Genomic DNA, 15,453 nt, shown 5'->3' with positions numbered 1-15,453 from the left:
CTCTGTGTACTTGACTCAGGACCTGAGGTCTGATTACCAAGGGAGCTGAACACTTACAGCTGCAGCTGATGTCAAAAGCATCTGTACTCTGAACTTGGTAAGAGTTATTCAGAGCTGAGTACATGGAAAGCAGGATCTCAGATGCTTTGATTTGAACAGCAAGAATGAGGGGTTTTCGCCAAGTTACTTTTAAACGGTGTGGCTACCTCTACCCTGTCTTGAGAAAGAATCCTTGCTGAGACCACATCTGCCAACTGTCTCACCACAGAAGTGCTCCTAGAGGAATCTCACCGATAGATGAAGAGATAAGATTCCAAGTGTGTTCTGAAGTTTTAAGCCCTCATTAGGATGCATGAACATGCAGAGTGGGGACTATCTGACCCGAGAACCTGGATTTTCCTGACCTGCACTCTAGATGGAAGCCCATAACCTCACACCATGCCCAGTACTAGTAACAAACTGCGCTTGGTCTGTTCCTACAAGAGTGCGGCAAGTGCCACGGGATACACAGACTAATTTTAAAGGCCAGGTCATACTGCAAAGCTGCCACAGGCCCCATAGGGCTGTTATCAGGACTACAAAGACAAGCCATTTGTTACTTCCCTCGTTTTGGAACGGCTGTCAAGCAGCCAATAACATGAAATATGAACTCAGAAACAAACATCCATTTGAGAGACCAAGCCTGGGAGCAGTTCTCAGGAAGTGTAATAGCTGGATTATATGTTCAGGATACATCAACCATTTCCCCTTGAATTATTTGAGCTTCATTCTGCTCCCTGTCCATGTCTTCCAGCTCAGGGGGGTAAAGGCTTGCAAAGGGCCACCTAGATCCTCTCATATAAGTTGTGGAGGTAAAACCATAGTAGCAGCTTTAAAGCTTATTCAGAAGTTTTCCATTAGGCAGCACAAGAGCCTGTTTATGCTCCACACAAAACATAAAGAGTGCCAGGAGCAGAGAGTAAAGCTCTCAGTTCTCCCCACCATAGAGGTGGTTTCCTCCCCCAGGAAGGGTCTGACTGTTCGTCCCCTTCACACAGAAGCCTGCATGTCTTCCTGAAGAGCTTCACGGCCCCAACCTGCCCAGCTGCCGTACACCTAGGTCACTTCTGTGGAATTGGAAGGGACAGCTTTGAACACTGTAAAATCTCCATACATTTGCATATTTCATCAGGCAGCAAGGTCTGTCGCGCTTCATCTGATCCTAGTCTCAAACCCCTACTTGAAACAAATATACCTGTACTATCAGCTATCAGATTGGGTGATCACTTAAAAAACAAACAAAAACAACTTATCTCTTTTTCTTAGAAGTCAAACAATGAATACTGAATTTAATATTTTCACTGTCTTGCAAAGAAAGTCTTCAAGTTTGTTTTCCTCTTTCATTCTCTTGAAAGAATCCTCCCTCAATCCAGAGTCACATCCAATGCTAAGAAAAATCAAGGCACCTACTCATACCAGTTTTGGAGTGTTATATTTTGGGTTGTGGATGAGTTTTGGAAAAAAATCTTTGCAGAAAATGAAAATGCCATAGTGCAAAGGTCATCTGCATTCTGAAGTGTTCACTCAGCCCTCTGAAAATGTGTGTTAATTACACAATAGGTTTGACCATTTGTGGAGGTTAGTGCCTTGTCACAATTTGTCTACCAAATTAACCATCTTTACCCAAATTTCACTTTCAGTTCACCCAACCAAGGACTACCTAAACAAATTCTGATGGTTTCAAATCAGTTCTGCAGCAAAACAACATAGTGAATTATTGATGTTTGGATTAATTCTCAAATACTCCAATACTAAAATCTGTCTGAGTTCAGAATTACTCAGAGACCACACTTCTTGAAATTAAACTCTGATCATAAATAATTTAACCAAGTGATGTATCACTACTATTCCTCCATAAAGGATGAGCAATGCATAGTTAGATGCAGCCAAATGAATCCAGACAGAAAAAAAAAAGGAGGGGTGGAGACTTTTCATCTGCTCTTGCAGCTTATTATACACTTATTATACGCTTGACTGAGAGCTCTCTTGCCAAACTGTATCAAAGTGAAAAGTACAAAAACAGAAATATAAAGGGAATTAAGTTTAATAAAATGTATGAATCATGTTACCTTTCATAAATGGGCGTTGATCCTGAAGCCACTTCCGTCTGACCTGATAAACAAATCCCCTAGAAACAAATCTACAAGAAGAAAAACTAGTTCCCTATACCAGCATTCAATAAGGAGGCTTTAAAAGGGAAAACACTACTGCTGAGCCCAGTATCAGGTAATCAAGCATTTGTTGAAAATTTGACTTAATTGCATATGAAAAGGATGTGACATACTGGAGTTTCACCTGGCTACTGTGGTAAGTTTAATTATATACAATAATTTTTCTGCATGTATGTGACATGTTTCTGCACGTTTTTTAACAATGTATTTTCTTTACAAATGTTTTGCTGCTAATTCTAGTCATAAAAGTAACTCACAAGTAATCCTAAAGAAACTAATAAGTTTTGACTTTTTTTTTTTAATAAAGCTTGTTAAACTGAAAAGAAAAAAAATTATGTTTTAGATAAGACTTCTATGAAAAAACACCTTTAATCTTTTCTATTTCTGCAACAGAACTCTATTCACATGAATATCTGGAAGTTCCATGCAGAGTTGCAAAATTCTGCATGGAGAATAGATGATTAATAAAAAAAAATGCTAAGAGAATACCTGGCCAAAAATGATCAACCTTTTTCTTTCATTATGTAGCTTAGATGTGGTTACATTTAAAAAAATTAAAGTCTTGAAAGATTCAAAAACGGTAATAGCAAATTTTACAGCAAATATATGCAATCACATCTTTGTTCAGAAATAGAAAATATTACTAATTTCTCATTATTGTAATTCATGATATATCTCAAATGTGATTTTAATGCTTGTCCATTTTAATAAGCATGTGTGTTAATTAGACTTTATCTATTAAAGAGAAATGGATACATGCAAATATATTTGTGTCTACTTACTGCAGTTGTGAAAGAAGCCATTTCCATGATAAAGATGTGCTTTTTCTTCCTGTAAGCTTCTGAATTATTGTCTTCTAATGGCTGAAGAGTTCATAAAAAGCAACACTTTGAACTAGCAAACTTGACAAAATAATTTGTTTCTGATCACTTTATACATCAATCTGATTGGACTATATCATTTGATGAAAATTTGTGTAATTCAATAACTCAAGAAAAAAGTCATCATATGCTTGAATAAACTCGTTCTAATAAATAAAAGTGCCCAAAGAAGACAGCAATCATGAACAGTTCTAAGGTTCCTCTTAACAAACAAAGAAGCTGAATTACAGAGCAAGTTGAAGAGGTTGAATTAATAATCTTCAGTTTTAACTTGAAATGTCAGTCCACTTTTAGAGTGACTAGTCATCAAAATACCTTAAAATAGAGCTTCATGAATCACAAAAAATAAGACTATTTACTAATTAATCAACAGATAAGTAACTTTGATAAATTATTGCCTTCATTATTTGATTACAATGTGAACATAATGTTCACCACAAAATGCTTTTCCTGCTAAAAATAAAAGCAAGAGTGATTAGACTCACCTTACATAAATGTTAAATTGTATTTACTTAAGCATTCAGCAAGTAATTGCTATTTGTACATAAATGATTTTGCAACAAGTAGGAGTCCTGAAGAGTTGGTGACTTGATTTTTATCCGTGTACAGCAGTATCATAATCTTATTGATGGGGGAGTGGCAACAGGAAATTAGGTGGCTGCAGTACTGGATGAACAGAGTCCCTAATTACGCAGCCTTTACCATCTAATTAGTTCTTCTGACTGATGCTGACATGGCTTGCACACTCAAAGTTAGTGGCTGTTTACACATTTTGCTGAAATAAGGTGCTGAAGCTATTGAAACGTTTTTAACAGGATTCAAAGTGGAGGCAATTGTTTCTGAACTGGTGCACATATCTGCATTATTTTGGCGAGATTTTTTCCATTTGCATATTCTCCCATATAAAAATGTATATGGCGAGTTTCTAAGTACTTTTTCTGATCATGTGTCCTAGGTACACAAAGCTATAAAGCTTCAGGCTGCATATAAAGAATGCAAAAACCAAGCTCTGATTTTTCTCCGGATCTGGTCAAAGAAACCTGCATCAGCGTGGAACTCCTAACTAAGGAAGCTGAGCTTCATAAAGAAAATATTGCTTTGTCTGGAAGCTGCAGTCCAGAAGATGTCTTCAGTCCCTGTGAAACACAGGCAGTATCAGTTTGTACGGACACAACCCTGCCTCCAGGTGACTACACTCGAAGACGAAGTTATACAGAGTCTTCATTTCTGAAGCTTCCCACAGGGGAGTGCACTGGGAACCATCATGCACCTTTCCAGTTTGACCGGCATGCTTTGGCCAGAATTTCCACTTCTCCAACTTTAAGGCGTCTAAGGATGGCCTCTGCTTCACCAGTGCTGTTATTTCAGGACAGCTGTGACACAGTTCAGTGGGGGAATCAAAAGGAATACACGAGCTCTCTCCACCACATTTGTAAGAGTCCACCTCGGTGCACTACAGCTTCGTCACTATCGTTGCCTTCTTGTGTCCGTGCAAAATTACTGTCTTCCAAAGCCATGTCTGAGACAACTACAGCAGATGCAGAGTCTTCCAGCCCCAGATCAAAGCTGCAAAGCCAAAAAGATCCTCTCAGCAATGGCAGTCCCAATGATACACCGAAAAACTCTTGGAGAGCCAACCGTGGTACGCTGCCTAGGAGACTCCCTTGCCCCATCCCTACATCACAGGAGAGTGTCCAGGTAAGAGGAATAGAATAGTGCAACCTCCTTTTCAGTGTTACATATTCAGTGTTGGTCCATCATGGCCCAGTGCATAAAACAAAACCACAGTTCTTAACCTGAACTGCAACCCAGCCCTAGTTCCTTTGATACAACAGAGCAACTTCTACGCTTGTTAGGAAGGGAGATTTTTCCTTCCAAATCAGCAAGAGACAATGGTTTCAGCCTTCTCTCTTGGTCACCAGATTGGCCTAGTTTGCTCCTGCACATGGCCACTCTTTTCCACCTCTGTTCATTCACCCTGGTGGGCCCACATACATGTTTGTGGGGCCATGGAAGAACAAGACCAAGTAATTTATCCAGTTCTGGCTTGGATTTTTGGAAGATTATTTCATTTCCAGGGTCCTTCAGCAGGATTCTCCTTAAGCCAGGCCAGTCCTCTATTCTATTTTACTGAATAACATTACAAACCAAACAAAACAAAGAATGAAGACATTCAAGCCAAATTTAAGGTTTACTACTACCAAAGGAAGATGTTTCACTCCCTTTCTTCCACTTACCTAGCTCTGCCACTCACCAGCCCTTCCATTTTTATGTTCAGTTCCATAAATGAGTGGGAAATTGTGCCATCTTTTCTTTAAAAAGCAAAACAAAACAAAACCAAAAACAAAAACAAAACAAACAAACAAACAAACACTGATGCAGTGAGTGTCAGAGTCAGCAAAGATAAATAAGCAGTGGAGGAGCTAGCCCTCTGTCTTTCCCTGATGACCAACAACTGTTTAGCTGTCCTCCATAACTTCATCTCAAGAAGAAAAGGAAAGGAACTGCAGAAACCAGGTTTGCTACTATGTCTGCTCTCGAAGACCTTGCATTACTTGCACAAGTAGTTAAATTTGGACACACACCTGACTCTGTCCTTATGCAAAGCACCTACACACACATTTCACTGAACACAGATGGTATCAAAGAGGTGTATAGTTCTTTGCTGATAAGTTAGTTTTGTGCCACAGACCAAAAACTACTCCCACCCCCCTTTCAAATACAGAAAACATTCTGGATATCAAATGAACTGTCATTTCTTCAGAACAACGAAAATAATCAGCCAAAGTCTAAGTCTATGTAGCACATTTCTCTTAACAAATTAGTACTTTTTACATAAATTCAGGTTGCTTGCTTCCTTTCTGACCAAGTAACCGGTCTATCTCACTTTCTTTCAGAAGCATGGATTGCCTGTACAAAGGTATGCGTCTATTTGTTTTGTCATATTTTAAGTTTCACTTCTCCACATTTTTAATGAAACTGCTTCACTCTAAGACAAAACTGAACAGTGAGACATGTATGTGTAATTCAACTGTAATTTGTAGATTTTCTTTGTGAAATGCCTATCACCAGCTTGTTAAACTAAGCTTTTTAATGAGATTTGCTTTCAAAGATGGCCCTCTCCCTGACATGTTTAGCTTTATTTCACACAGTATTTCAGCTGGACCATTGGAGAACTCTGCATCAGGAACCAACTGCCAAAAGGTCTGGCTGTTTGGATTAGCAGTGTCAAATTTCAGCTTGAAGAATGTGAAACATCTCATAATCTGGAGCGACATTCTTCAAAACTTTGTGGGAGGGAAAAGGGAGCAAAGAAGCTAGCAGAACAGCTCAATATTTTTCTCACACATGAGCAAAGCAGATCTAGGACTGCTGCTGGATGGGGGGATTTCTAATCCTACAAACTAAGAATACTTGAATTTTGTAAGTTAGTGCAGGCAAGAAAAGGTGTCGTGTACTGTAGATCTGTGCAGTGAACTGCATCAAGCTCTCACAAGCAATTACCAGAAAGTAAAAGCTAATCAGAAGTAAGTTTGATTCAGCCATGTTTGTTTCCTTAAGATGTTAAAATGTTTACGGAAGAGAAATGAAGTTTATTTTCTTACTAAACAACAAGGAAGCAGGAGCTAGTACCTCCCTTAGTTACCATACCTCTCTCACTGATGGTGCAGTGCTCACTTTATTGTGTGATCCCCTTGAAGATTTCAGGTGGGGCAGGTGGGTGTGTGACATGCATTAAAAGCACCGGAATTGGTGAGCAAGGCTTGGGGAACACAGAGACAGCCTCACAACAAATAGCCATACACTGCTTTTGTGACTCTACCATAATGTGTTACACTTCTTAAGGCAGTAGACATCATTAGTTGAGCTGTATCTCCCCTTCTTCCCAATGTTTACTCATTTTTCAAGTGCAAGCTGTTATAACCAGCAGCTTGCAAACAGGACCGTGTTTGGGACTGGGTATGTTGGAGCAGGCTGGTACAGTCTGAGTCATTACACAGTGCAGTTCTCTACACAAGGCTTAACAAGTGTGTATGTCTACATGTTCTCGGCAGAAGCAGCTTCCTAGATTTTCCAAATTGTTGCAATCTCCAGATAGCTATTTAGCATTTTGAATTCACAGTAGAAAAGGGGATAGGGAGAGAAGGGAGAGAACTTTGCATCTTGGGTGAAAACAAATGATCTGCATCTATTTTGGGAAGAGTCTGCACTGATTCAACCCAAAACTGTAATACGTAAGTGTATCTCACTGACGGGGTGAAGATTTGTGTACCCTGGCAAACTTCAGGGGAGAATTTGAAGGATACTGAATGCAAATGGCTAAAAAGGAGAACATTGAACATTTAAGGTACAAATCTTCTCTTGGTGCCTCTTGCCTGGCAGCTTCAGAGGGAAGCCGCTACATGCCAGCTAGGATACTGGCTCTGGACTTACATCCAGACACATTTTAAAATCAAGAAATCACACAGAGAACAACACAAGCTTTGCCCCACAGTCACCAACAGGAAAGATTAAGAAAAAGTTGTTTGGAAGATGCATTATGATTTTATTTCTTGTCTCACAGGCTGTACTTTCAAAAGCCTTTCTTAAAGTAGCAATGCTCGTTTTAAACAGCCTTTCCCAACAGAACCATCCATCGGGAATATCAGTACATCTCTGTCAGCATGGGAACACGCTGAACAGATGCTGATTAAAAATTATCAGCCAAAATAAGTAAACAAAAAAAGAACAGGAGACAGTACAGGGTGAGTTGTGTGTGGTGGAGACAGGTTGAGATGCTAAAGCCAATGTTGCCATGAAATGAAATGCTGATAAAACAAAAGCTTTCATTTAGTCTGAGCTCATTTTCTCTTTGCCTTGTTCAGCATGTCGGAGACTGGGTGCAAAAATTGGATTTCACTGTTTCCTAAAGACAATTAGATAATGAGAAGTCTTCTCAGTAACTGCCAAAGAAGCTCATTTTTGCTGAGTTAAGGGAGCTGGGCTCAGCTATCCTGAGGTGCTCCTCTTCCTCTTTAATGTCTCATGTGCCCATGAAGTGTCATGTTGACTCTTTGAATCAGGGAGTCCAAATACCTCCTGGAGTGGCTTGGGTGACAGTGTCATCACCTGGCAGCTGTCAGAACTCTGACCAACCTCTAATGTTGACCCTTGAAGCCTCTTCAGTTGCTTTTATTCTCATCTAGTAGGCATTCCTTTAAATAACGTATCCATTATTTAAGTAAGGTGATTTATATAGGTGTCTATTCCCTGGGACATCTAAAGGTCTTGTTAGGCTAAGATTATGAACATATCAAGACACAGACATCTAAAAAGCAATTGGTTGAAACTTTCTGTGCCCTAGAAACAACTGTATACTGAGGATACTTGTTTTTCCAGACGATGAGCTACTTCAGTGTCTTTAATAATTTTCCATAACTTTGTAATGCAAACATGTGACATTATCTTGTTTCACAAAACAAGTAGATTTAAAACAGACACTATTGCAGATGTTATCTCCTTAGGTGCTTGAGTTCATCCCTAAGTACAAGTGTTTCTTTCACTCAAGTGCTTCAGCCCCCTGCCTCTAATAAGAAAAACATAAACAAAAAACAAAGACACCCCCCCATAAAAACAAACAAACAAAAAAACCAAACAAAGAAACAAACAAAAATAAATTAAAAGGCAAAACTACAGAGTCTGCAGGCATGAAAAGATGGTAGAATATTGCACACAGACTCAAAAACTGATAAATTGCATCACACAATACTTCAGTAGTTTCATTTCTCCAGTAAAAACAACAAGAACATCTAACCTGTCTGTCTACAGGCATCAGGCCAGATGATCACAGATACCTGTACCTTCATCTGTGAAGCAAGAGTGCACAATTTAGTCATGTAAATCATTAATCAGACCAGACATATTAGATTGCAGAGGTATATTGTAGATACACATGCAAGTGACCTTGGCATGCTCCCACACTTTACAGGTTCATATACCTATGTGAAGAGCTTGTTTACACCTATGTGTCTCTGAAGTTCAAGGCTTTTTTGATCTAGAGAAATAACACTGTTTAACTCGCTTACAATGAAACTCTGTTTCCCATTACCAATCTTCATAACATCCAGCTTCAAAATAAATACCGCAACTGAAAAAGGCTAGATAGTTTAAGAATCAATAATACATTTTAAAAAATTTATTGTGAATCCAACCTGAAATAAATCTCCTGAATTCCCCTGTACAGGAGTGACAAGTTTTAGAATTATCCTTGTATTATTTTACAGCATCTGGCTTGTATAATTATCCAGCTGCCCAAGAAACTGCATGGTGGAATTACTAAAGGTTTCAGAAGCATCTTAATACAATTGCTACCAGCACTTAAAATTTGTACTGGGTAGCACTAAGTGCACCCCATCAGGAAATGATCTCCCTTGCACTGGTATGGGCTTGCAGACAATCAAGAAACAGACCCCATCCATAAAAGCTCTCAAACCACATGTTAGGTTCAATTTCATGACAAACTTCAGAGTTTCATTGTAAATCCCCAAAGTTAAATAAACAGATCCTATATTCCCTATTCGGTAGGACTACCAGAAAAGGAAAAGCTTTTAGAGAACTCATACATTGCACATTGTAAACTCCTCAACACTTAATTGTAAATCCCTAGTGTGCCTGTGTTTCAAGTGTTAAGGTCCCAGATCTGGCCTTCCTGTTGGCCTACAGCTCTGTCTGTTGTTAGGAGCAGATTTTCCTTCCACCCACACAATTAAATTGGTTTAGATAAGGCAACTGCAAGCAATGTCACTGTCAGATCATAACAAAAAGTATCATCTCCATGTCCTGCTATATGTATCAAATCCCAGTCCTCTGCCTCCAAGTTCATCTCCCAGTTGATAAGTTGTCAAGTGACTATTCATGCACTTAAGGGGAAAAATATACCTGCCAGGTTTCACAGCAGGTGCTGGCATATAGCTAAATATTCACAGTAAGATATCTGCCTAGGCAAAAAACTAAAAAGAATTATATTTAACTGACCAAAAATACTATATACAACAAATGATGACTAAAAAAGATAATTCTTATATATGCCCAAACATTTCATGCCTCCCTCAGCTACTTAATTACTGACCCTTTGAAATCTGATGCAGTCTTCATGCATGAATTGCTTGAATACAGAAGAAAAAAAGTTATAGACACCCATCACCTTGCAAGAGTACCCTAGCACAATTAATTAGGTATCAGTGTGAGTTGTTAGAAAAATCCAAAAAGGTTTTTGTTGTGCACCAGTAATTCCTATATTTGAATGCAAGCAGCCTCTGGCACAAACACACTATTGGATACAGAACGCCTGTCACTTCACTTGATGGATCTACATCCTGGACAATGCCCTCTGTCAGTTACAACAATAGCTGGAGCCATTTGTTTTCAATCAGCAAGACCGCTAAGTCATATTATATTCAAAGTACAAAATGTTTGAATTAGCAGAAAAATGCCATAAAGATTCAGAAAGAAAATAGCACAAACTGGCCAAAAGGTTACATATTAAAAAACACCAAAACAGCATTTGAACTGTTTCATTAGTATGCTGTCTTTTCTTTAAATCACCTGAGTTCTGGGAGGTTAAAATAATGACAACCCACATATCAGCTAAGGACATGATATTTAACTGCTCCTTTTGACTCCAGTTCCAAAACACAGATTCTGAAATCTCCACTCACTTTTTGCCTCATCTCAGAAGAAACCAGGAATTTCTAATATTTAAATTCTTAAAGTACTTATTATCTGAGGCAAGGCATGGCCATAAGCACCTTAATCTCAGCAACAATGTGGAGTTGGAAAGATAATTAGATATTCGCTGTCAAACAATGAAATTTTCTACTTATTGTTCATTTCACACATTGCATCATAGTCACTGTGATTTGGTGTTTTAGCTCATTTCCTCCTGTATAAGCAAGGAGCACCACAAGCAGAGAGAGATGAAGTGTGTTGTTGTTGCATCTCACAGATCGGCTGAGCGCAGACGTAGCTCCGTGGTGGTGAGTCTGCCGGGACTCGAGGTGTTCCCTGGAGACCTCCTGGTGTCAGACGGTGCCATGGACTACCTACCCCACACGGTCCTGATGCTAAGTGCAGGTCAGACATAGGGTGGGGTTTGCTGCTCTGAGCCCAGCAAAAGCCATGACTAAAATACATGTGGATGTGGAGGGAGGATCAACGCAATGATGACACACAAGGCAGCACAGCCTCCGTGAAGTTTTCTGTTACCCTACGCTGAAGTGACTGCATCCCTCATTTTAAAATTCTCCTCAGTTTGCTTTGTTTTGCCTGCATTTTGATGTTGAACGCAAAATGTAAGAGGTAGATGAGGGAATGCAGGATGTGGATCACCTCCCTCCTCCACAGGTTACGAGCAACCAGAGCCCAGGCCAGGATCTCCATTTGCAAGCAGTTGAGTTACAAATTCCTACCCACACAGCTTCAAGTAGAGGGAAGAGAGTGGCCCATGCCACGCTTTCCACCCTAATCATGAGTGTAGCAGACTCAACTCATGGCTAGAGGTTACTCACAAGCTATTTCAACACTGAAATGTAGACCTGCAAGCAATTTCCACAGGTATCTATTGTGGAGTATTTGATAGTGTGCAGTGTGATTTCCAGAAACCAGAAAATGCTAGTGACCAGACAATAACATTTTCTCAAAAAACAGATAAGTTAAGGTCACAACCAGCAGTTTCATGACAGTAAATAAGCCAGCCATCCCCTGAGAGTATGACCAAGGCTTTACAAATCCAAAAAGAGAACATTTTAACTGTGATTCCCAGTCATACACAGGCCTGGAGGAAGGTACCACATTTAGAAAGCTCTTTCAAATTTCTTGCTGAACAGACACAGGCATTCCTCACCTCTCACCACTGAATTCCTGTATCTAGATCTCCAGTTTTCCCTGTGCCTCACTAAGGATCATGAATTACAACCTACACCACTGTGGCAGTCCCATGACAGATCTGAGGCTTATGGTTTGTAGGATTTTTTTTATCCATAGGAATTGTAAACACCTGCATAGCTCCAAGATGTCACTAACGAGCAGACATAGCCTAATTCTTGCTGCAAAACAATGGATATCTTCAAGAATTGGCCTGAGGTATGATCTGTTTTCCCATGTAAAGAATTGGCAACCACACGCTGATCATCTGCAGCAAGTGGAAGTGTTTGGCATCATCCAAGATCCCATCAGAGACAGACATAATTCTTGCTGGAAGGAATCCAACAGGCTTAATAGGTTTTAAGTCTGGTGCACAAATTGCCTAAACACAAGTATTAAATCTGAGCCAAGTAGTGTATGGTAGATCAGGCTTCACCTAAAAAAGAAATAAATAAGTGTTTAAAATCATATAAATGACAGTTTTATTTTTAGCTATATGTTTCTTTACTGATAACACATTTGTTTTACCCATTAGAGACCAAAAAGCCAAAGTGGCCATTTGCCAAAAGAGGAATTGTGAGTATTTCACCATTTTTTTTTCCTTGTACTGACATTACCTTGTCTCGCAACTAACCTGAGTAAATTTGCTTTATTGCCCTTGAAGAAAAGCAGCCAGCAGATGAGCTGAAATCAGAGGTCTCATCCCATGCTAGGACTGCTTGGACATTAAAGGTTGGGTGGTTTCAGTGCAGTGGCAGTGCAGTCAGCACTGCAGGTCCCCATCCCCATGGGTGGCGGGAGGAGAGGTGCCCGTGGCACCAGGAGGGCAGAGTGGAGAGCACTCATTCGAGGTGCTCGGTGGTGGCAACAGGTCCTGTGCAGCTCCCCGGGGCAAGAAAGCACAAGGTGGGTAAGTTAGTCGCATTGTTTCTTTGACCAAATTGTATTCTGTATTTTCTGTGTGCCAACCTAGACCTTAGCACTTCAGAGCTCTGGAGTATCTGCCTAACTGCCTAACTTCACTCACATGGAAGGCTTATAGGCTTTACCTATCAAAGTAGCTTCTAGGATGCCTTCTTAGACCTTTCCTGTCCTTGTGGGAAACCTCACAGTCTCCAGTAAAAGCATACACACCAACACACTTCAGTTAATTTCCTTGTTCAACACATTTCCTTGTCTTTTCCAGTTACAAAAATTTTAACTGAATATAGGATCTGAATTTTCTTTTTGAGTGTTGTTCATAATTTAAAAAATCATTTGCAAGTGGTTTTGATTATTTGCACCCCTAAACATGTAAATGTGAACAGTCCCTAATATATTTTGCATTTTATCTTCTAAACCTCAAAGAAGAGTTTGTGTAAGTGAAACCAACACAAATACTCAAATTAGCATGTACAGGACTTCCCACTTCATTTGGTAGCATTTCTATAGCATATGAAGGAGCATGGCCTAAAACTGAGAATTTTTAAATTCAGCAAAATATTTGAAATTTGCAATAAAATGTATTTGATATTTAGCCAAAAGCTATTTTGGAGACTATTAAATGCCATAGAATTTAATTTATGAAAACCCATTTGCTGGTGCATTGCTTAAGTGTGTATATATACAATGGCATTGTTGGTTTTGCTCCATTGCAAGCTATCTTTCAAATCTAAAAGTTGAGCTTAAACTCTGAATTTCATATATTATAATCAAACACATATTTCAAAATTGGCTTGAGTTCAGTGCCTAAAATTGAGACAATAGAAATCCATGAAGTAAGAGTATACAGCTCCAGAGAGCAGATAAAACTTGGGCAAACACCTTATAAGTCTATGCTCACGGCACTAAATTAAAGTTCATAAATATTGGTTAAAATTTTTACATGGCACTGTCAGCCTGAAAAACAAAGCCAAACCAAAAGCAATTGTTTTTATTTCATGATCCCTCACACAGACAAACTCTTCCTGCTTTTTAAGCCTTCTAAAAGCTCATTTTGTAGACAGTGCTCTGCAGATGACCAAAGGAGTTTTTTCAATGTGTAGCTCAAATAATTTTTTTTAAAAAATTAAATAAAATAAACAAGCAAGATTTGTATACCTATGGCAGAAGGATAATTTCAACTATGGGTTTGTTGTCCCCTACTTCCGACAGTGCTGAAGGATGCAAAATATGTAACTTGTTCTGTCTGCTGAGGGTAGCCCATTGTCTGTTGCCATACCAATGATTTGCCCTGCCAAAGACTTCTGTGTTACATAAATAAGATTTTACACACTCACACCTAAGCCACCTACACACTCCACCCATAGCTACAAATAAACATGCCATCACTGTCTCATCTGTGTGTAGGAGAGCCTGGAAATATGAAGAAATCACTCAGTTAAGGGCAAGCTCCTTACAGATCATGGCAAGGGGTCCTTGTATAAATTGGGACTTTGTTTTTTTGTCACTCAATAGGGTAAAGACAAACAGAAGCAAGCATCCGATCTGGAAAACTGTCTTTCAGCCGTTGAGATCATAGACTGCAGCACATATGATTTTTTATTCTTTAAGGTATCAAAATAGTATACTATACTAAGGACACTTAGAGGTGTAGATTAAAGTTCTATGTTCAAGTTGCCATTTTTTCCTACATTAATCTGGATATAAGACCTTTCTGCAAAACTAATGCATAAGCATAAGGTATGTTTTTGTTGTTTGAAATGGAGGGGCAAGGGCAAATCTGTGAGAGTTGTAGGTGGTTAGCAAGGGTCCTCACAACCATCTGGATTTTGCCAGGCTTCCAGACTGTCCTAAATCAAGGAGGTACCACCTTCAGAAAAAGGCATCAAGGCAACCCTCTCAGCAGTGCCTGCAGATCTGGGGGAAAAAATCGCAGCATCAAAAAGTTGCCAAATGGGGCACAGTCACCCCCACTGCTGCCTTAGGGGTATGTTCAGAGGTGGCCACGCAGAGGTCAGTGCCAACACCAAAGTTCAGCTGCAGAAATCCCACCGAAGTCTGTCTACCAGATAAAAAAGGCTCCCAGCCTCCAGGGACCCAAGCTTGGGCTAACAGGGTGACATTCAGATAGCCCACATCTCACACCATTCCCCCTCCAGGGCAAACCTTTTTCTTCTCGTGGCAGGCTGTTGTGTGCAGTTCCCATGGAACTGGTTGTTGAGGACTCCTGTTAGTGCCTAACTTGTATGTGAATGTCTGACTTGGGAGTAGGTCAGGAAGGTGACAGAGGCTACCTTGGGACTAAACAAAACAATTTCCAAGTACCTATGAAGATCTAGTCCTTTGGTACCTTAATTTAACCACCTGGAAAATGGGAAGCTATCATCCATCCCTGCTTTCCAGGAGCAGCAGCAGCACGACAGATTCAATTCCTCAGCATTTGCACGCTGCCCAGTATTTTTTGATACAGCATCCTACAAACAGAGAGTATCATACTGTATTACTTTCAGTTCAGTGTGTTTATATTATAAATACCTTGA

General features: G+C 39.6%; 1 protein-coding gene across 1 annotated transcript in view; it reads left to right on the top strand.

Annotated features, from left to right (window-relative positions):
- Positions 1-4,084: 4,084 nt before the first annotated feature.
- PLEKHG7 (pleckstrin homology and RhoGEF domain containing G7) overlaps positions 4,085-15,453 on the top strand; it is a gene marked incomplete at both ends in the record, with an annotated part of 33,089 nt that continues 21,720 nt past the window's right edge. Inside the window, 5 exons of the mRNA XM_080357660.1 lie at positions 4,085-4,789; positions 5,989-6,011; positions 11,076-11,203; positions 12,528-12,568; positions 14,429-14,524. Of these exons, the coding sequence (XP_080213786.1) occupies positions 4,085-4,789; positions 5,989-6,011; positions 11,076-11,203; positions 12,528-12,568; positions 14,429-14,524 (993 nt within the window). The remainder of the gene's footprint in view (positions 4,790-5,988; positions 6,012-11,075; positions 11,204-12,527; positions 12,569-14,428; positions 14,525-15,453) is intronic.

Source organism: Nesoenas mayeri, assembly GCF_963082525.1.
Source record: "Nesoenas mayeri genome assembly, chromosome: 1".
NCBI classification, from domain to species: domain Eukaryota; kingdom Metazoa; phylum Chordata; class Aves; order Columbiformes; family Columbidae; genus Nesoenas; species Nesoenas mayeri.
This window is presented reverse-complemented; position numbering and strand designations above follow the sequence as displayed.